At 45.7% G+C, this 23457-nt stretch overlaps 1 protein-coding gene across 1 annotated transcript in view; it reads left to right on the forward strand.

Moving 5' to 3' along the window:
- The window catches only part of TASOR (transcription activation suppressor), a gene marked incomplete in the record, with an annotated part of 313792 nt that overhangs the window by 195245 nt on the left and 95090 nt on the right, over positions 1 to 23457 (forward strand). The window contains 2 exon segments of the mRNA XM_030205431.1: positions 9269 to 9693; positions 18279 to 18423. Coding sequence (XP_030061291.1) covers positions 9269 to 9693; positions 18279 to 18423 — 570 coding nt within the window.

Below are 23457 nucleotides of genomic sequence, written 5' to 3' on the forward strand. Positions count from 1 at the left end.
CCCCCCCCCCCCCCCCCCCCCCCCCCCCCCCCCCGCAGCCCCGTTCCTAGCCCATGGGTTGCACTTGGTGTGACACTCTGGTAGCAGTCTTCCTTGGGGTCCTTGTGAGTTGGGGGAGGTGTGTGCATGCATTCTTTAGCTCCCTGTACACAAGAATTATCTAAAGAGCCTTAAAAAAAAGACAGCTAAAGAAATAAAGCTTTTTCAAAACAAAAAGCAAGGGTACAACAGCATTTGCAGTCAGTCAGCTGTAGAGAATGACCTGACAGTTCCTGGCTGGGGAGTGAGAGGCAGCATCGGACATGAGGCTCACCCATGAAGGTCGTGCTAGGTTTGGTTGGAGGGAGAGTCAGCTGCAGTGATGCTGGGAGCATGGTACTATGGAGCCTCCTGGATCCAACAACTGATCCACTAGATGTTTCTTATCTGCGTGTGATGGGGCTTTTGTAGCCCGGGGTAGGTGATTCAGTGTGAGGCCACAAAGTCCCCTGAGCCGGATTTGTCAGCTACAGAATTCCCACATTTGGTGGAAACAGCAACTATTTTGTCTCCAGCCAACCAGACTGGACTGGATGGTGTGCTTGGATAGTCATAAGGGAGAGGACTTGCCAGAACCATTCCCCTCTAGGCAACAGCCCCGTGAGGAGTCCTCTGAGGTATTTGGGCTCCGTTTGTAGGCCATTGAATATTACATGAAGCAAGTATTGTCGAGGGTCTGGAAGGGGGGTCTTCCTTGGCCACTTGACACCACATTTGGCAGCTTCCAAGGACCCCAGTGACACTGCTAAAAGTGCATTTTTCAGTGGGGTTCTTTGAGCCAAGTGTAGTATCAGCATCCAAGGTGGTGCAGTGATGTCTTTGAACCAGACCAAGTTCCCCCTTCTCCTTGTGCTCCTTCTAGAGGTAGATAATCCAGAGAACTTGGGTCTGGAGGCCAGTTCCTCAGGTGGATAGGATGAGGAATTCTTGGTGGTGTAGCTATTCTCCACAGAGTTGCTGAGCCACTGACGTTGGTGCTGTGGTCTAGAAGATCTCATTCGAGTTCCAATTCTGGAGGGGCTCGAAAAGCCCTTCAAAGACTTCCTTTTTGCATAGGGTCATTTACAAGATGGTTTTGACAGAGTGGGAGGTTATCTTTTTGGAGAATATGGATAGGTTCTTTCTGTTCTTGTCACTTCTCTAATCATAGTGGTGCCAAGAAGACCTCGATCTTGGTGGAGATGGGGTTGATCCTCAAACATCTATTCATGGCGTCTACAGCAGGAATTCAGGCCTTCATATATGCAAGGGATTTGGATGCTGCTGCAATGGGGAGCCGGTTGATATTGTATATCTGGATTTTCAGAAGGCGTTTGACAAAGTGCCGCACGAAAGACTCCTGAAGAAATTGCAGAGTCATGGAATCGGAGGTAGGGTATTATTATGGATTAAAAACTGGTTGAAAGATAGGAAGCAGAGAGTAGGATTGCGTGGCCAGTATTCTCAGTGGAGGAGGGTAGTTAGTGGGGTCCCGCAGGGGTCTGTGCTGGGTCCGTTGCTTTTTAATGTATTTATAAATGACCTAGAGATGGGAATAACTAGTGAGGTAATTAAATTCGCCGATGACACAAAATTATTCAGGGTCGTCAAGTCGCAGGAGGAATGTGAACGATTACAGGAGGACCTTGCGAGACTGGGAGATTGGGCGTGCAAGTGGCAGATGAAGTTCAATGTTGACAAGTGCAAAGTGATGCATGTGGGTAAGAGGAACCCGAATTATAGCTACATCTTGCAAGGTTCCGCGTTAGGAGTTACGGATCAAGAAAGGGATCTGGGTGTCGTCGTCGATGATACGCTGAAACCTTCTGCTCAGTGTGCTGCTGCGGCTAGGAAAGCGAATAGAATGTTGGGTGTTATTAGGAAGGGTATGGAGTCCAGGTGTGCGGATGTTATAATGCCGTTGTATCGCTCCATGGTGCGACCGCACCTGGAGTATTGTGTTCAGTACTGGTCTCCGTATCTCAAAAAAGATATAGTAGAATTGGAAAAGGTACAGCGAAGGGCGACGAAAATGATAGTGGGGATGGGACGACTTTCCTATGAAGAGAGGCTGAGAAGGCTAGGGCTTTTTAGCTTGGAAAAGAGACGGCTGAGGGGAGATATGATAGAAGTGTATAAAATAATGAGTGGAATGGATCGGGTGGATGTGAAGCGACTGTTCACGCTATCCAAAAATACTAGGACTAGAGGGCATGAGTTGAAGCTACAGTGTGGTAAATTTAAAACGAATCGGAGAAAATTTTTCTTCACCCAACGTGTAATTAGACTCTGGAATTCGTTGCCGGAGAACGTGGTACGGGCGGTTAGCTTGACGGAGTTTAAAAAGGGGTTAGATAGATTCCTAAAGGACAAGTCCATAGACCGCTATTAAATGGACTTGGAAAAATTCCGCATTTTTAGGTATAACTTGTCTGGAATGTTTTTACGTTGGGGGAGCGTGCCAGGTGCCCTTGACCTGGATTGGCCACTGTCGGTGACAGGATGCTGGGCTAGATGGACCTTTGGTCTTTCCCAGTATGGCACTACTTATGTACTTATGTACTTATGTACATTGGGCTCAGCAGCTACCAGTGTCCCTAGCCTTCCTGGCAATTTTTTTTCCCCTGGTTTGTATCTGTTTGGGCAGTGGTAGCCCACAGATCGCTCTGGTTACATAAGTACATAAGTATTGACATACTGGGAAAGACCAAAGGTCCATCAAGCCCAGGATCCTTTCTCCAACAGTGGCCAATCCAGGTCACGTATACCTGGCAGGATCCCAAAAAAGTACAAAACATTTTATTCTGCTTATCCCAGAAATAGTGGATTTTCCCCAAGTCCATTTAGTAATGGTCTATGGACTTTTCCTTTAGGAAGCTGTTCAAACCTTTTTTTTTAAACTCCACTAAGCTAACCGCCTTTACCACATTCTCTGGCAATGAATTCCAGAGTTTAATTACACGTTGAGTGAAGAAAAATTTTCTTGGATTCATTTTAAATTTACTACATTGTAGCTTCATTGCATGCCCCCTACTCCTAGTATTTTTGGAAAGTGTAAACAGATGCTTCACATCTACCCGTTCAACTCCACTCATTATTTTATAGACCTTTATCATATGTCCTCTCAGCCGCCTTTTCTCCAAGCTGAAGAGCCCTAGCCGCTTTAGCCTTTCCTCATAGGGAATTCGTCTCATCCCCTTTATCATTTCGTCGCCCTTCTCTGCACCTTTTCTAATTCCACTATATCTTTTTTGAGATGCGGTGATCAGAATTGAACACAATATTCAAGGTGCAGTCGCACCATGGAGCAATACAAAGGCATTATAACTTCCTCATTTTTGTTTTCCATTCCTTTCCTAATAATACCTAACATTTTATTTGCTTTCTTAGCTGCAGCAGCACACTGAGCAGAAGGTTTCAACGTATCATCGACGACGACATCTAGATCCCTTTCTTGGTTTGTGACTCCTAACGTGGAACCTTGCATGATGTAGCTATAATTCGGGTTCCTCTTTCCCACATGCATCACTTTGCACTTGTTCACATTAAACGTCATCTGCCATTTGAACGCCCAGTCTCCCAGTCTCGTTAGGTCCTCTTGTAATTTTTCACAGTCCTCCCGTGGTTTTACGACTTTGAATAACTTTGTGTCATCAACAAATTTAATTACCTCACTAGTTACTCCCATCTCTAGTGTGACAAAGAGAGGGAAATAAGCACAAGCAAAGTACTCCCCTCTCTAGGTCATTTATAAATATGTTAAAAAGCAGCGGTCCCAGCACAGACCCCTGGGGAACCCAACTAACTACCCTTCTCCATTGAGAATACTGACCATTTAGCCCTACTCTCTGTTTTCTATGTTTTAACCAGTTTTTAATCCACAATAGAACTCTACCTCCTATCCCATGACTCTCAGATTTCCTCTGGAGTCTTTCATGAGGTACTTTGTCAAACACCTTCTCAAAATCCAGATACACAATATGAACTGTCTCACCTTTATCCACATGTTTGTTCACCCCTTCAAAGAAATGTAGTAGATTGGTAAGGCAAGATTTCCCTTCACTAAATCCATGATGGCTTTGTCTCATTAATCCATGCTTTTGAATATGCTCTGTAATTTTGTTCTACCATTTTTGCCCGGCACAGACGTCAGACTCGCCGGTCTAAAATTTCCCAGATCTCCTCTGGAACCTTTTAAAAAAATCGGCGTTACATTGGCATCCTCCAATCTTCCGGTACCATGCTTGATTTTAAGGATAAATTACATATTACTAACAATAGCTCCACAAGCTCATTTTTCAATTCTATCATTACTCTGGGATGAATACCATCCGGCCCAGGAGATTTGCTGCTCCTCAGTTTGTAGAACTGCCCCATTACATCCTCCAGGTTTACAGAGAATTCATTGTTTCTCCGACATGTCAGCTTCGAATACAATTTCTGGCACTGGTTCTGTCAGTAGACAACTGACCCTGCCTCCAAAGTGCATCTGAGTAGTTGCCCTTTTATGGTTAGTCTTTGGGGAGAAATTGTAGAAGCTGGTGAATGCCTGGATGAGGCCAGGCTTCAGTAATTCCCAGAGATCTGTTTTTATTTGGGGGGGAGAGGGGCACTAGATGCATCCCTAGGATTGGGGTTGATGCCACTTGGGTAAACGCTCTCTGGTTCAGCACCCTTAGAAGGGCAGTCCCTTCTTAGTATCGTGGAAAGCAAGAGATTTTGACAACTTCAGTCCACAAGAGCCATCAAGGGGTCCCAGTGATGCCCTGCTGGGCTCCTCAGTAGAGTTGGTAGGTGGCAGGCAATCCTATTTTTCATATTGCCATGAGAAGGGCTTTCATTTCTTCAGACCAGTAGGTTTTGGAGGTCGCCCAACAGAGCTACACATTGGCCACATCACATTTCCAATATCTTCATGGCATCTACCTACAGATCCCTCAAAGGGAAGCCATGGAAGTCACTCTTCAAAGACAATTCACCTGGGGTCAGTGGAAAGATAAAAGGGAAGGAGTTTGATATTATATATACATGTACTTTTTCCATCCCTAGTGGGCTCACAATGTATTTTTTTTGTACCTGGGGCAATAGAAGGTTGTGACTTGCCCAGGGTCACATGAAGCTACGGTGGGAATTGAACCCAGTCCTCCTAGTTCCCAGGCTAATCATTAGGCTACTATTCCACTCCTCATCAGGAACAGTGCCTAGGCCAGTACTCTATTTTGTTGTCCCCAAGAAGAGTGGATACTTTCGCCCCATCCTGAGCCTGAAAGAGGTCAACCCTTTACTGCAGTATCTCACTTTTTGCATGGAGACCTTGCGATTGGTCATAGCCTTGGTCAGACTTTCAGGACTTTCTAACCTTCCTAATTTTGATCAAGGACCACCTACACATGGTGATCAGGGAACTGTACAGGCACTTTCTGTGCTTGTGCATCCTTGGCAGGCCCTTTTCAGTTTAGGGCTATGCCATTTGGCTCGGTCACAGTGCCCTGCACCTCTGCAAGCAAGGAGTACAAGTCCACCCTTCCCTGGATGATTGGTTAATTTGGGTCAACATGGAGCCGAATTCCTGGACTGTGATTGGAGTAGTAATTCATCAGTTGGAGTAGCTAGGTTAGATGGTGAACTGGGACAAATGTCTGTTGATTACCACACAAAGTTGGGGCTAGTGTTCTTCACAGAAGAGCAGATGTAGAACTTTAATTCACAAAGAGAGCTCTCCTCGTCCAAGCAGACCCTTAAACTTAGGACTATTTAGTTTTCAGCTCCATGGTGGAAATGCTGGAGATAGGAGATTCGTACCCTGGGCAAGAGCTCACATGCATCCTCTTCACACTGAAGACTTTGATGTCCAGCTTCTACTATCGGATCTCTACATAAGAGTCTGGTGTTGTGGGGAAATCTAGAGCATCTGCTCTAGGGGCTTCCACTGGATCCTCCCCCCCCCCCCCCACCCGCCCTTTTGTCAGGGTCATAGTAACTTTGGATGTGAGCCTCTGCTACTGGGCATATCGCAGGTACAGCCAGTTCCCCAAGTGGACTTCCTCAGCTGGAACATCAGGGAGAGCAAGAGTTCAGTCCTTTAGCCTTTTAGATCATTGTGGATGATTGGGGACATCCTTGGTGCAACCTGCTGGCATCATGGCAGAATGCAAATTACCAGAAACCATATTAAATCCAATACAATCAAAATCATGTACAAAAATATAAATAAATTATATAATTATTGTGTGCTCAGTTATTTTTGGTGTATATACAGAGACTCAGGAATTGAGATGTAAAACACCTTGTATACATCATAGCACGCCCTGCCTCCTCCTAATAAAAAACTAAGTAAGGTCTTGCTTTTAAGTGCAGCAGTTATATGCACATATTATACTATTACTTAGCTTGAGCAGTAGATTTCAGTCCAATTGTTTGACGTGCATACAATATCCAATCTTGCTTCCTGGTCAATTCATACTGCTGTCCATTTCTTGTCACAGTTTGTTTGGCCCACATAGTGAGTTAATTTCCTGTGGAAACCTATAAGCCTTGGATGATATGGTCTCCCTCTGTACAATTCAGTCATTCCTGCCATAGATGGTTTTTCTGTTTCATGTGAATCAAGTGGTGTTCCTGCCCTTTTTCTGCAGGGGATTCTGAATGTTCTAGGTCAGTGGTTTCCAATCCTCATCATGGAGGCACCCCAGCCAGTCAGGTTTTGAGATATCCACAGTGAATATTCATGAGAAATTTGCAAGCTGTGGAGGCAGTGCATGTAAATATCTCATGAATATTCATTGTGGATATCCCAAAAACCTGACTGGCTATAGTGCCTCCAGGACCAGGTTTAGGAACCACTGCACTAGGTGCTCTTGAGATACTTAGAAGTGACAAGTCCCTTTCAGAAGATGGATAGGCTCTTCATTTTGGTTCAGGTGCCACTCAGAGGATGCACAGCCAGAGTCTTCTATATTGCAGCAGATTAAGGCGACCATGTCTTCAATTTATCTGGTGGAGGCCTGTACTTGTAAGGCTTAGGCCCTATTCCACTCAAGTAAAAGCAACCTCCTGGACACCATTCCATTGTGAAGCAAGATTGGTGTTCTAGCCAGGGACAAGGCAGACTTCAGCAGGACCTTGTATTTCCCCCACCCATGACACACTGCTTTTGTACATCCTATTTGTTTGGACTGGTGTAGCAGGATGAAAAGAGAAATTTATTAATAACTGTTAATTTCTTTTTATTGAATCCTGTTGGACCAGTCCCAAGACCCGCCTGGGAATACTATGCTTACAGGAGCTGGGTCTGGGTGTAATCTCTCCTTTCAGCCATTAGTGTATATACAGTGGTGGAAATAAGTATTTGATCCCTTGCTGATTTTGTAAGTTTGCCCACTGACAAAGACATGAGCAGCCCATAATTGAAGGGTAGGTTATTGGTAACAGTGAGAGATAGCACATCACAAATTAAATCCGGAAAATCACATTGTGGAAAGTATATGAATTTATTTGCATTCTGCAGAGGGAAATAAGTATTTGATCCCCCACCAACCAGTAAGAGATCTGGCCCCTACAGACCAGGTAGATGCTCCAAATCAACTCGTTACCTGCATGACAGACAGCTGTCGGCAATGGTCACCTGTATGAAAGACACCTGTCCACAGACTCAGTGAATCAGTCAGACTCTAACCTCTACAAAATGGCCAAGAGCAAGGAGCTGTCTAAGGATGTCAGGGACAAGATCATACACCTGCACAAGGCTGGAATGGGCTACAAAACCATCAGTAAGACGCTGGGCGAGAAGGAGACAACTGTTGGTGCCATAGTAAGAAAATGGAAGAAGTACAAAATGACTGTCAATTGACAAAGATCTGGGGCTGCACGCAAAATCTCACCTCGTGGGGTATCCTTGATCATGAGGAAGGTTAGAAATCAGCCTACAACTACAAGGGGGGAACTTGTCAATGATCTCAAGGCAGCTGGGACCAGTGTCACCACGAAAACCATTGGTAACACATTACGACATAACGGATTGCAATCCTGCAGTGCCCGCAAGGTCCCCCTGCTCCGGAAGGCACATGTGACGGCCCGTCTGAAGTTTGCCAGTGAACACCTGGATGATGCCGAGAGTGATTGGGAGAAGGTGCTGTGGTCAGATGAGACAAAAATTGAGCTGTTTGGCATGAACTCAACTCGCCGTGTTTGGAGGAAGAGAAATGCTGCCTATGACCCAAAGAACACCGTCCCCACTGTCAAGCATGGAGGTGGAAATGTTATGTTTGGGGGTGTTTCTCTGCTAAGGGCACAGGACTACTTCACCGCATCAATGGGAGAATGGATGGGGCCATGTACCGTACAATTCTGAGTGACAACCTCCTTCCCTCCGCCAGGGCCTTAAAAATGGGTCGTGGCTGGGTCTTCCAGCACGACAATGACCCAAAACATACAGCCAAGGCAACAAAGGAGTGGCTCAGGAAGAAGCACATTAGGGTCATGGAGTGGCCTAGCCAGTCACCAGACCTTAATCCCATTGAAAACTTATGGAGGGAGCTGAAGCTGCGAGTTGCCAAGCGACAGCCCAGAACTCTTAATGATTTAGAGATGATCTGCAAAGAGGAGTGGACCAAAATTCCTCCTGACATGTGTGCAAACCTCATCATCAACTACAGAAGACGTCTGACCGCTGTGCTTGCCAACAAGGGTTTTGCCACCAAGTATTAGGTCTTGTTTGCCAGAGGGATTAAATACTTATTTCCCTCTGCAGAATGCAAATAAATTCATATACTTTCCACAATGTGATTTTCCAGATTTAATTTGTGATGTGCTATCTCTCACTGTTACCAATAACCTACCCTTCAATTATGGGCTGCTCATGTCTTTGTCAGTGGGCAAACTTACAAAATCAGCAAGGGATCAAATACTTATTTCCACCACTGTAGTTGTTTTGCACAAGTGTGTGCAGCAATTCTCTATGGTTAAAAAAAAAAATTAGAAAATTGATAATTTGTTATATTGAGCTGTTTTGGCAATGGCATACTGAAGTTTTCCAGTCTGTACCAGCCCTTACATTGGTGATGTTGCTAGAAGAGTTCACTTTTCTACCTCCATCTGCTGGTAGGGAGGGACAACCCGTTTGTTTGGACTGGCCTGGAAAGATTAAAAAAGAGGAAATTTAACAGGTAAAAATACATTTCTCCTTTTGTTCTGAATTCTAGATGGTTTCTATGTGTAAGATTTTACAGGTTGATTGTTTTCCCTTTTATAGAAGACAGAATGTCGGAAACGTCACATTCCGTTATGTCACTCATCAGAGGACTTGGTGGAAAGGATACTGACATGAGGCAGCAAGATTTTCCTGATTCTTCAGTTCCAGACACACCCGGCCTGGTTAAATTGCTTTTAGAAACGCTTGCCAGCTCAGGACATTTACATCCGTCTTTGGCCCAGTCTATAAATCAGACTTTGGGACTACATACAGATCAAACAAATGAAGCTATAAGGCAAAACAGTGGCTATAAATGCATTCCAGCCCAAAATGTGGCAGATCGGGACCATACCACACAAGCTGATCACATAACATTTAAAGATCCACAGAGTCCAGAGCCTTCTGAAAATGATGTGTCATATCCTTTTGATGATCCTAAGGTTGCTACAAATGAAGCAGGCACTGAGCACAAACTGCAATTAAAAGTGAGTATATAGATGAAAAAAATATGCTTTACTGTTTCCTGGACTCTTAAGACTCTTCACCTAAGCAGCTTGTCATCCTTAAAGTTGAAACTTGTTGGGGGTAGGGAACCTCAATATCAATCCATATTTTTTTCTTTCTAATTTAGACTTCTGTTAGATACAATGAATTTGGCTACAGTTGGAATTCTGAGCTCTTTTAAAGTATTTTGGGGCCCCTTATCTCTAGTCTGAAGAGATGTGGGAGGTTCTCTGGAGAGAAAAAATGATCCACAGAATCCATATTGAGGATATAATGTTATAATTATATCTATAAGAATGTGTGGTTTTATAATGTGCTGCTGTTTAACATTTTGAACACTCACGGGACATATTTCAAATTAGCTGACAAAGCTAGATTCACTAACATGCACTGCTACAGAGCAAGTACTAATACTGCTAACTTGCATTATTAATTAATAGATCCCACTGCATAAAATAGGATCTGCAGTAAATATGCACTAATGCGGTAGCACATTGATGTACAGTAGGTATTTCCCTGTCCTCAGAGGACTTAGTCTTAGTACTTGAGCAAGTGGAGAGTTAAATGAGTTGCTGAAGGTGACAAACATAGTAACATAGTAGATGACAGCAGAAAAAGACCTGCATGGTCCATCCAGTCTGCCCAACAAGATAACTCATATGTGCTACTTTTTGTGTATACCCTACTTTGATTTGTACCTGTGCTCTTCAGGGCACAGACCGTATAAGTCTGCCCAGCACTATCCCCGCCTCCCAACCACCAGCCCCGCCCCACAAGGAACATTGGTGGAATTTGAACCCTGGCCTCCCTGGTTTTTAGCCACCTGCTCTAACCATTAGGCCAGTGCTTCTCAACCCTCTCCTGGAGGCACTCCTAGCCAGTCATGTTTTCAGAATTAACATCTTGAATATGCATGAGATAAATTTGCATGTAGCTTAGATTCGCAATGGGCTAAGGATCTTGAATTCTACCTAGAATTTGATTGGAAGTTGGAGTCATATGATGTCTCATCTTCAATCCTTCCACTGTTCTGTTCTGGCTGCTGTATTCTGTAGTAATAGTGGCCACATAAAAGATTTCTAGATGAGACAACACCATGGTCTGGCCTGCAGCTACCATATTTTCTGCTGACAAATATGATCAAAGCTGCCTAACTACACATAATTAAAAATTAATGGCTGTGCATCCACCAATACCTACATTTCCAAGACCAGATCACAATGTAGCCATGTTCCCAGTTCTCTTGCTTGCCTTGACTATGATAATTCTAGTTTTGCCAGCCATTTAACTAATAACAAAAGTTATGTTTACTGATACTTAATTTTAGTTTATACTGTATGCTCCAAATATGAGTTAAAAAAAATCAAACTTTGATATGTTTAATACTTGAGATGTTTTGACTTACCAGGTGTTGATTAAAATTGTTACACCTTATTTAAACTTGCCCCTTTTGATTTTGGGGGATTTTAATATTTCAGTGGATCCCTCTGGATCGATATTGGGGGGGGGGGGGGGGTGTCGTATTGACTAGAGCTAGTCGTGGTATTTTTTGTAAGGTATTAGATTTGGTAGATCCATGGTGGATTTTTCACCCTTTAGACACAGATTTTATCCATTTTGCTAGGGCACACTCAACTGTGTCCCACATAGACTATATTTTTGTGACATCCCCTCATTTCTATAGGGTTATCGATGCTGCTTATAGACCTTCCTATGCTCTCTTATCACTCCTTAATTCGAGTGGATTTGCAGGGGTTCCTGGGTCAGCGGGTCCCTAAAGTTTGGCATTTTCCATCCCATCTGTATTGAGACTCCCATTTTCGGCTGTATCTTGCTCACAAGTGGCAACAGTATCTAGTAGACAGTAATCAGCATGCTTCAGACCCCATATTATTTTGGGAAACAGTGAAGGCTATTTGGAGAGGGGAAACTATTAATGAGAATGTGGTAAAATCTTGTGTGTTCTGTAAGCATAAATTTTATTGATATGGGAATCATACAGGGAAGTTGTTAGCCCATTTAGTCCATCCTAGGGAGGGTCCTAGGTTTTATCGGGGTATACGCCATCAGGGTCAGTTTTTCTAAAACTAACCAATTAACGTCTTTGTTTTCCCAATATTTTACTAGGTTTTACCAGCAGTCTTCAGTGCCTTTTGGGGGCGTTCAGTCCTATGTGTGTCGTCTTTGGTTTTGCCTTGGGTCCACCACCAAGATGCTGAATTTTTGCTTGGGAGATCCTTCATGCTTTAAAGCAGGCCCCATTGGCTAAGACACCAGGTCCTGATGGTCTGAGTACCGAATTTTATAAACTTTTGCACGACCATATTTCTCTTCCTTTGGGATGTACTTTGGTTGGGTCTATGAGACTGTAGCTTTTCCAGCTCATGCAAATCGATCCCTTTACTTAATTCTGAAGTGAAACTGATGGCTAAGATCCTTGCAACTCGCATGGTGCGCCTGCTTCCAGATCTCATTCATCAGGATCAGGTGGGTTTTGTGCAGTCCTGACAGGCAGTTTGGAATGTCCGTAAGGTCATGGTTGCTTTCCTGGTTTTGTCTGCGAGATGGCCTAGTCCGTACATTTCAAATTGGAGACTGAAGAGGAACTTCGTTCAGAGCTCTTTGACTTTATAGATGATCATACTCCTCCTAGAGAGAGAATCGCTGTCCCCTTTATACAGTTATGAAAGATGCTTTTTTTTTTTTTTTTTTTTTTTTCAAAAACTGAGAAGCTTCCTTAGCATTTCAGGTTGCTCCAAAGAAAATTGACATTATGTACAGGATACAGAAATGCACTGGGTTTGAAAAAAACACAACTCATCATTCCTTAGATGTGGAATCCACCTTGAAGTGCACTCGCAGTGGGAGATCTCATGCTTCTCCTCCTGGCAGAGATGCTAGAACCTTGGACACTTTTGGCAGGCGAACATTCCAAGTCTGTATGCTAACCAGTCACATATTGGATTATCAATTTTATTCCACAATTTACTTGAAGTCCCTATTAGTGCTCTCTCCTTTGCAGACTCCCTTCCTTCTGAACAGGCATTTGAGTTTCTTAAACATCACAGGAAACTAGTGGATTGTCACAAACGTCTGGCAAGACAAGCCTTTGATGTCTCTTCTCGCATCTCCACTTTGGGAGTAGCAATGCGATGTCTTTTCTGGCTCAGAATTTCTGACTTAGAATCTGCAGTCCCAGAACGTTTAGCAGCTGTCCATTTTTGTAGAGAGAACTTATTTGGTGATGAAGTGGCAGATCTGATTAAAAAAACATACAGATACCATTAAAACTCTCACAGCCCTCTAACACTGCTTCTTCTAGAAGATATTCAGGAGGATTTAGGTGTTCTAATTATTATACATCTAAGTGTCATTATAATCCTACTGCATCTCCTCAAAGGACTGTATCTCAGTGCTTACGCCTATGACAACTGCGGGGACAGAAGTTAACAGGTCTATCCTCAGCCTAAACAGCAACCCAGTTTTTAACTCCTTCCTAGAGAGGATTGCCACCATCCGGTTGTCCATACCAAGCACCTACCAGTAGGCTGATCCTAGTTTGACTGACTGTTAGGTACTTCGAATCATTCAGCACGGTTACGCTGTGTGTTGGGGAAAGAAGGTCCCTGACCATCCACCAAGAGTCTCTTTTCAGCTTCCTCTAAATGATGGTATTTTGGGAGGAGCTCTCTGCCCTCCTCTGCAGAAGAGGGGGGTCTACAGTTTTACTCCAGCTTCTTCCGCATACCGAAAAAGATGTGGGGGGAGGAGTAAGACCAATTCTCAACCTGTGGGATTTAAACAAATACCTGCTCAAAGAAACATTTTGCATGGCTTCCCTGGATTCACTTCTTCCCATGATCCAACTCGACTGATTTTGCTTGCTAGAAATAAGAGGTATACACCCGTTTCAGTTTTGGAACTCTGCATTACCAATACAATCTTGCCATTCAGCCTGGCCTCTGCTTCTCATGTTTTCACAAAAAGCCTGATAGTGGTAGCTGCAACACTCCACAGATGGGGAATACATGTCTTCCCCTACCTTGATGACTGATTGAACAAAGCAACCTCCCAACAGTCAGTTCAGACTTCCATTCTCTCTACCATATGTCTCCTGGAGCTCCTCGTATTTGTAATAAATTACCCAAATCACATCTTCAACCGGTTGATACCTTGCAATTCATCAGGGCTCTTCTGGACACTGTTCAGGGAAGAGCCTTTCTCCCACAATCGAAGGGTAGACACTATAGTGCATCTCTCTGCTCCTATTTCCAGTTCCAAACCAAGTTTCTGCTCATCAGATGCTTCATCTACTCAGCCACATGGCTTCAACAATCCTTGTAACATCATTGGTTCTATGCCACTTCCTAATACCTCAGTGGACTTTATCCTCTCAGTGCTCTCAAGCCACAGGGCCGCTCTCAGCATATATTCAAGTTACCCCAGAACTGTACCACTCTCTACATTGATGAATGGTTTCACAGAATCTCACCCAGGGATTTCTGTTTCAACCCCCTCCACATCACAAAGTTCTCACCACAGATGTCACCATGGTAGGTTGGGGTGCTACTACTACTACTACTATTTAGCATTTCTATAGCGCTACAAGGCGTACGCAGCGCTGCACAAACATAGAAGAAAGACAGTCCCTGCTCAAAGAGCTTACAATCTAATAGACAAAAAATAAAAATAAAGTAATCAAATCAATTAATGTGAACGGGAAGGAAGAGAGGAGGGTAGGTGGAGGCGAGTGGTTACAAGTGGTTACGAGTCAAAAGCAATGTTAAAGAGGTGGGCTTTCAGTCTAGATTTAAAGGTGGCCAAGGATGGGGAAGACATAGGGGCTCAGGAAGTTTATTCCAGGCGTAGGGTGCAGCGAGACAGAAGGCGCAAAGTCTGGAGTTGGCAGTAGTGGAGAAGGGAACAGATAAGAAGGATTTATCCATGGAGCGGAGTGCACGGGAAGGGGTGTAGGGAAGGACGAGTGTGGAGAGATACTGGGGAGCAGCAGAGTGAGTACATTTATAGGTTAGTAGAAGAAGTTTGAACAGGATACGAAAACAGATAGGGAGCCAGTGAAGCGACTTGAGGAGAGGGGTAGTATGAGTAAAGTGACCCTGGCGGAAGACGAGACGGGCAGCAGAGTTTTGAACCGAGGGGAGAGGTGACTAAGTGGGAGGCCAGCAAGAAGCAGATTGCAGTAGTCTAAACGAGAGGTGACAAGGGTGTGGATGAGGGTTTTGGTAGAGTGCTCGGAAAGAAAGGGGCGGATTTTACGGATGTTGTAAAGAAAAACGACAGGTCTTGGCAATCTGCTGGATATGAGCAGAGAAGGAGAGAGAAGAGTCAAAGATGACCCCAAGGTTTCGAGCTGAGGAGACAGGGAGAATGAGAGAGCCATCAACAGAAATAGAAAACGGGGGGAGCAGGGAGGTGGGTTTGGGGGGGAAAATGAGAAGCTCGGTTTTGGTCATATTTAATTTCAGGTGGCGTTGAGACATCCAGACAGCAATGTCAGACAAGCACGCTGAAACTTTGGATGCAAGGTGAGATATCAGGGGTAGAAAGGTAGATTTGGGAGTCATAAGCATAGAGATGGTAGGAAAAGCCATGGGATGAGATTAATGAACCAAGGGAAGAAGTGTAGATAGAAAAGAGGAGGGGATCAAGAACAGAACCCTGAGGTACGCCGACAGGCAGAGGGATAGAAGTAGAACAGGATCCACCAGAGTGAACACTAAATGTGCGGAGGGAGAGGTAGGAAGAGAACCAGGAAAGGACAGAGCCCTGGAGTCCAAGTGAGGACAGGGTATCGAGAAGTATGCTGTGATCGACAGTGTCAAAAGCAGCGGAAAGATCAAGAAGAATGAGGATGGAATATTGACCTCTGGATTTAGCCAGTAATAGGTCATTGGAGACTTTAGTAAGCACAGTTTCGGTTGAGTGGAGAGGGCGAAAACCAGATTGTAGTGGGTCAAGAATAGCATGTGAGGAGAGAAAATCAAGGCAGCGGCGGTGAACAGCACGCTCAAGTAATTTGGAGAGAAAAGGAAGGAGGGAGATGGGTCGGTAATTAGAGGGACAAGTAGGGTCGAGTGAAGGCTTCTTAAGGAGAGGTGTGACCACAGCATGTTTAAAGGCAGCAGGGACAGTCGCAGTGGAAAGTGAGAGGTTGAGAATGTGACAGATAAAAGGAATAAGAGCAGGAGAGATGGCATTAAGAAGGTGAGTGGGAATGGGATCAGAGGAACAGGTGGTACATTTTGAGGAAGAAAGGAGAAGTGTAGTTTCCTCAATAGTAACTTCAGGAAAGGGAATGAGGGGAAGGAGAGAGAGGAGAACGGACTAGTGGAGGGAGAGGTGGTCATCTCAATGGCCTTCATATGTAGGGGTCTTGGTTCCCGCATGAGCAATGGCATCATATTAATCTCCTGGAATTATGAGCAGTGTGGAACACCCTCAAAACTTTCCAGGACCACTGGCACTTTAGGTATTTCTCATTTGCACAGACACCCAGGTTGCGATGCATTATCTGAACAAACAAGGGGGAACAGGTTCCTACCACCTCTGTCAACAAGCATTGCAGTCACACAAGTGGTCCCTCAGCATGTCTATGGCTTTTCAAATCTTCCAACAGTGGGGAGCCCCAGCGATAGACCCCTTAGCTTCTGCTCTAGGCTCCCAACCGTGTAGCCCTGGATACCTTCCTCCTTGTTCCATTGGGGAACAGATCTTCTGTATACATTTCCCCTACTACTCATTGGGAAAACTCTCATCTCAAGTTGTGTCAAGACCAGGGGACCGTGATCTTAACTGCTCCCTATTGGCCACAGCAGATGTGGCTCCCTGTTCTCCTAGAGTTGTCGTCCAAGGAACTGTTGAGGTTAGATCCCAACAGTTCCTTGGATGACAACTCTAGGAGAACAGGGAGCCATATCTGCTGTGGCCAGTAGGGAGCAGTTAAGATCATGGTCCCCTGGTCTTGACACAACTTGAGATGAGGGGGTTGAAACAGAAGTCCCTGGGTGAGATCCCTTTTCAACCCTAATAACACAGAACAAGGGGTACTTTCTGCATCCAGACCTCTGCTCTTTGGCTCTACAGCATTGTTCTTGATGACATATACTTAGCTTCTTTAGATCTTCCAGATTATATCTCTAGGATACCCCTATTGTCTAGGAAGCAGCTTACACAGAAATGTTACCATTTCAAGTGGAGATTTTCCTTTTGATGTACAGCCAGATCACACGACCCTAATATGTGCTTTCTTCCTTACTCTTCTTGTTTGCCAGAAGAGTAAGTGAACTTCAAGCCCTTGTGGCAGACCCACCTTACACCAGGTTCTGTCATAAGAGTTGTTCTCTGAACCCACACCAAATTTCTCCCTAAAGTGGTATCTGAGTTCCACCTCAATCAATCCATTGTGCTTCCTGTCTTCTTTCCTAAAAGCCATACTTTCATCCTGGAGAAACAGCACTGCATACCTTAGATTGCAAGTGTGCTCTAGTATATTAGGAGCATGCTAAACCTCATAGGTAATCCTCCCAACTTTTTGTATACTTGCTATCTCAATTTGGCTGGCTGACTGTATCTCCTACATGTATGCTAAGGCTGGGCTTGACTCTTCATGGCTGTTTCACCGCTCACAATGTAAGAGCCATGGCGGCTTCAGTAGTTCATGTCTGCTCTACCTCCATTGAAGAAATTTGCAAGGCGGCAACGTGGTCTTCTGTCCACACTTTTACTGCTGACTACTGTCAGAAGCAGCATTCCAGGCGGGATAGTTGGCTTGGACAAACTGTTCTGCAAAATCTTTTTACTGCTTGATTGTCAAGTCCAATCTCCAGCCCTTCTTTCCTGCCAGGCTCACTTCTGCTTCAGCTACCATTGTGACCCTGGCAGCTACTGAGTCCACATGTGAGAATATTATGCCTGCTTGTCCTTGGAGAAAGCAAAGTTACTTACCTGAAGCAGGTGTTCTCCGAGAACAGCAGGCATATTCTCACATCCCTCCCACCTCCCCTTGGAGTTGTCTTAGCTTTCATATTATTCTTCTGGTCCTGCACTCAATTGTGTTGTAAGGCATATGCGCAGTGGAAGTACTGCCTCAGTATTTGCACTGGGCTTTGTGGATGACATCACGCACATAGGAGAACATATGCTTGCTGTCCTCTGAGAACACCTGCTTACAGGTAAGTAACTTTGCTTTCTGTACTGGTCTAGTAAGACTCAATGAAGGGAAATTCATTGATACGTTTAAATTTTCACTTTATATCTCTGAATTATTTTGATATTTCATAAGGAACATGTATTTGACGCAGCAAACACTTTTGAAATGGCAAAATGGTTGTTTCGAAAATGAAATTTGCCTTTTCACTTTCTTCATTTTTGTTGGTGACGTATGTAATTGTAGTTTGAAATTAGGTGTTCAAACTACAATTAATGTAGACTCACAATAGTAAATTTAACACCAACACAAACTACAGAGAACTGTATGCCAGTGTCTAGTAATCTTGTAATTGTTACAAAATACCTAAATGTTTTTTGGTTTTTTTCTTCTTTTTAGGAGCCTAAAACTGAAAGTGTTAGTAGCTTTGATGGTTACAGTCCCTGTCATAGCACCCCCATTGAACATACGTACCGTAGACGGTATTCTAGCTCCAATCATTTAGGGGATGCTGAGATGCACTGGAAACTGATTCCAATTACAGGTAAGATCTGTTTTCCCCTGTTAAGAATTCTTTCTGGTAAGATAGTGAACTGATGGGGATTTTGGGGTCATACATAACAAAATTTTATCCCCAAAATTTTTAGAGTAGAATAATATTGAAATTTGATATAGAACATAATAGACCAAGCTTTTCACATGTTGGAACGTTGCATATAGCAATGTCCGTACACTGTTTACCCTTTCTTTAGTGCAGACCTGTACTTTTTAGGGTATTTGTATACTCCTTTTCATTGTTTCTTTAGGTCTAATTCTTCATGCTAACATCCTGTTAAGGATCCAAAGCCTAACCTCATGTTAGGACTACACAGTTTGTTTCTTCTAAGAACCGTAGATGCTAAGAACACTAGTTAGGCAGTTTACTTGCTGAATAATAGAGATGGACAAAATCACTGATAAGAAAAGCCACTCAAAATTGAAATTCCCAAGTGGACAGGGTTTAACTTATTGTAACCCAATTTCACAAAAAGGAAATTTTTCATGTAAAGTCCTAACATACTCAGTAGTGATGTATTGATATCTTGCTTATCATACCAGTGTGCCTGGTATCTTTACATAGAGGTGTCATTCACTCCTGTGTAACTAGTCAGTCATCAATCACTACAGATTAGTTCCTTGGCGTCCCACAGATCAGTCCAGAGACTTGTGGGTTGTGTTCCTCTACCAGCAGGTGGGGATAGAGAGAGCCTCCGAGGTTTGCTATATGTGGACATGTGCAGCCAGCTGAACCTCGGTATTCTCTCTATCTAGCAGGTGGAGGGGCATCTCCGTGCAGCTCTCTTTTGATCTGGCTTCTGGTGTCCTTTGGGCCTAGTTTAGCACAGACAGGGGTTGAGTGGCTGTTTGCAGCTTGTGGTATACACCTGGTGGTGCCAGGTCCCTTCCGGTCTCCCCCTACCTTTCCTCCATCGCCTGGGGCTGTAGGCCTGACCGGGTGTTTCCTTTCTCTCCTGACTGGGGAAAAAAAAAAAGGTAAGAGACTTTGTTGTTATTTAATCATACGGAGGAACTAGATGTTCTGCCGAGTCAGTTTTAGGGCAGACGTTTGTGGAGCATGCAGTGTCTTCTGAGGCATGTGGGGGCCGGAGAGCAGCATCGGGGGAGTGTGAATCCTGCCACCGTCAGCCCGCAGTGGGTGGGTGTTCAGCGCAACGGGAGTTCCCTTCAGGCGTCCGGTGAGTCGGAAGCGCAGGGGCTAGTTTTGGCGGTTTCCTCAGGGCAGTTAGAGCAGCACGCGTTGGGCACCATTTTTTCCTCTCAGGCGCAACTTGCTCCGCACGTGGCGGTTGATAGACGAGGCGTAGCGCGCTTCTGTGGCACAGGCTCCGATGGAGGGAAATGATGTACAGGGAACAGGGGAGAGTCCCTTGCAGTTTCTTTCCCCCCGGATTTTGTTTTTATTAATGCACAATGCCTTTCTTTTGAAGAAGTCAGGAGCTTCTCTTCAGGCACCCCTGTCTCTTCCTCAGCAAACTTCGGTTGCTGCAGCCTCTCAGTCTTTCCTGCCAAAACGTCCCTGGGTGGAGATTTTGGATCCCGAGGAGCTATCTGATACAGATGGCCCGGTTTTGTCTCCGGGCTCTCCCTCAGAATCTTTGGATTTGGCAGATGAGGTCACCTTGCCCTCTGAGGAGGGGGATGATCTGACGGCTACCTGCCTTTTTCGCAGGGAAGAGCTTCCCTCCCTGATTGTTAGGGCTTTTGAGGTTTTGGCCATTTCCCCCCTGAATCGTCAGGAGGAACAGGTCCGGTGCCCTCTTTATTATGTCTGGCACCAAATGCCCACCTCGTTCCTTTCACGTGCATGAGGCCATGAAGATCCTTTTTTCAGCGCAATGGGATACGCCAGACAGTGGGCTTAAGCTTGCTTAGAGCTATGTTGCGTCTTTACACGCTACCTGCTCCTGACTTAGACTTGCTGAAGGTTGCTACGGTGGATTCCTTAATCACAGCGGTTACTAAGAAAACCACTCTCCCTGTGGAGGGTGGCACGGCGCTCAAGGACCCTCAGCATCGTAAGTTGGAGACTTGCTTGAAGCTGTCCTTGAAGTAGTGGCCTTTTCCCTGCAGACCTCAATTTGTGGCTCCTATGTGGCGCGGGCATGCTTATCGCGTGGGTACAGAAAGCCTCCTCTCCGGAAGATCTCGTGGCTGTTCTGTCGGCCTTGGAGTCCGGTTTAGCCTTCCTTGCGGATCTTCCTTTTAGGGGAAAGCTTTTGTTTGGGACAGACTTAGAACAGATTGTGAAGGACCTCGGTGACTCTTAATGGCTAGCGCCTCCCGGAGGACAGGTCCAAGTTTGTACAACCGACGGGACCTAGACCTAAGTTTAGGGATACATGGCATTACCGTCCAGGTCGTGCGGCCTCTTTTCAGACAGCAAGGTTTTCTCAGAGGCCTCAGCCCTTTCGAGGTGACAGGCGGGCCTTCCTTTTTGCTAACAGACACCAGCCCGCAGCCAGGTCCGCCCAATGATGGGCCTTGGTCCATATCCAGCCGATTATTAGGGGCAGATTGTCCCTATTCCTGGTGGAGTGGACCAGGGTAACATCCGACGAATTGGTCTTGGAGGTTATCAGAGACGGCTACAAGTTAGAATTGGCTCGTCCGATAGTATACTCTTTTTTTTTTTTTTTATTTTTTTTTTTTAATCTCCTTGCAAATGTCCCGCCAAGGTGCGGGCTGTTCGACACACCCTCCTCAACTTACAATGGCTGGGCGCTATCCAGCCTGTTCCTCCAGCAGAAAGAGGGTGCGGTCAATACTCCATTTATTTTGTGGTGCCAAAAAAGGGCGGTTCTTAGTGACCCATCTTAGATCTCAAGTGCGTCAACAGGTCCTTACGGGTTCGACTTTTCCGCATGGAAACCCTCCGATCGGTGATAGCAGCGGTACAGCCAGAGGAGTTTGACCTCTCTCGAACTCAGAGGCCTATGTACACATTCCAATCTGGCCTCTCCACAGGCGCTTTCTTCGCTTTGCAGTGCTCGGTCACCATTTTCAATTCAAAACAATGCCCTTCGGCCTAGCCACAACGCCTCGGACCTTTTCCAAGGTCCTGGTAGTAATGGCGGCCTATCTCAGGAAGGAAGGGATTCAGGTCCATCTCTATCTAGACGACTGGCTTCTGTGGGCGTCTTCTTTTGAGGAGAGTCGGCGGGCACCCAACAGAGTGGTCGGGCTGCTTCAGTCGCTTGGCTGGGTGATCAACTTCCCGAAGTGCAGCCTAACGTCTTCCCAAACGCTGGCATACTTGGGGGTGTGCTTCGATACCCGAACAGGGATAGTTCCTCTTCCTTCAGCTCGTGCACAGCAATTACAGTTTCAGTTACGAGCTCTGTTTCAAACTCTGAACCCACGGGCTTGGGACTATGTACAAGTTCTAGTTTCCTTTGCCGCCACCTTGGACTTGGTAAAGTGGGCCAGAGCTCACAGGCGCCCCCTCCAGTGGCACCTTCCGAGCCGAGCTGTTGCTCTCCGCTCGGAGGATTATGAGGTTTGGGTGCCATTTTCATCCCGTCTTCACTCAATCATACACTGGTGGTTCATTTAAAAGAATCTGGTGTTCTGCATTCCTGTGGCAACCCTGGACTGGAAGATAGTGACCACGGATATGTCACTGTCTGGGGGGGCTCATTGCCTGCAACAGACGGCTCAGGGTGTTTGGACTTCGATGGAGGCGTAATGGTCCATCAACCGCTTGGAGTTATGGGCCCTTCGAGAGTTTCTGTCTCTTCTCCACAGTTGCCCAGTTCAAGTTCTTTCGGACAGTGCGATGGCGGTCGCCTACGTAAACTGTCGGGGGCACCAGGAGTGCACCCCTAGCACGCGGGGCGGCTCTGATCTGCTGTTGGGCAGAGACTCAACTCTTTTTCTTGACAGCGGCTCATATAGCGGGGTCACAGAATGTGCAAGCGGACTTTCTCAGTTGCCACCAGTTGGAGTCAGGGGAGTGGACGCTCTCCCCTCTGGCCTTCGATCAGATAACTTCCCGTATGGGGGATGCCAGAGATGGACTTAATGGCCACCGCGTTCCAAGCAAAGGTTCCCCGTTTCTTCAGCAGGGGACAAGAGCTGGGCTCAGAAGGCATCAATGCCCTTCTTCAACCTTGGCCCAGAGGCCTGCTCTATGCCTCCCTCCCCCCCCCCCCCCCCCCCCCCCCCCGTGGCCAATGGTGGGCAGGTTACTGACTCACATTGCCAGTGATCATGGTTGAGTGATCCTAGTGGCCCCGGATTGGCCCACACGACCTGGTATGCAGATGTGATCAGGCTTCTGTTCGATCGTCATTTTCTGCTACCGGCGCAGGATGGTCTCCTGCTGCAGGGGCCAGTCACGATGGAGGATCCCTCCCCCTTTGGTCTTACGGCCTGGCTCTTGAAAGGGCGAGGTTGAGAAGAAAAGGGTATCCGGACGCGGTTATCGCTATGATGCTGTAGGCTCGGAAAAGATCCACCTCGATGGCTTATGCTAGGGTGTGGCGTACCTTCGATTCATGGTGTGCGAGTTTGGGATTGTCAGCGGCTTCAGTATCGGTTATCCTCGCGTTTCTTCAGGAGGCTGTACAAAAATCACTCTCGAGTTCTCTTAAGGTTCAGGTGGCAGCTCTGTCATGTTTTAGAGGCCAGCTTCAGGGGGCATCCATCGCCTCCTACCCAGATGTTGTTCGTTTCTTGAGGAATCATTTGCACCCTCCTCACGTGCCAGTTTGCCATCCTGGAACCTTAATCTAGTTCTCAAAGCGCTTCAGCGTCCTCCTTTCAAACCCTTATCGGGGATTACGATTAAGGATCTCACCTTGAAGGCGATTTTCCTAGTAGCCATTACTTCCGCTCGGAGAATTTCAGAGTTGCAGGCCCTTTCTTGCAGAGACCCCTTCCTGCATTTTACGGAGGCAGGGGTATCGATTAGGACAGTTCCTTTGTTTTTGCCAAAGGTGGTTTCTCGTTTCCACTTGGGGCAGTCCCTGCATTTGCCGGTCTTCCGGGAAGATTACCCTGAGCAGTTCCGGGCTAT

This window comes from Microcaecilia unicolor, chromosome 6, assembly GCF_901765095.1.
Source record: "Microcaecilia unicolor chromosome 6, aMicUni1.1, whole genome shotgun sequence".
Classification (NCBI taxonomy): Eukaryota; Metazoa; Chordata; class Amphibia; order Gymnophiona; family Siphonopidae; genus Microcaecilia; species Microcaecilia unicolor.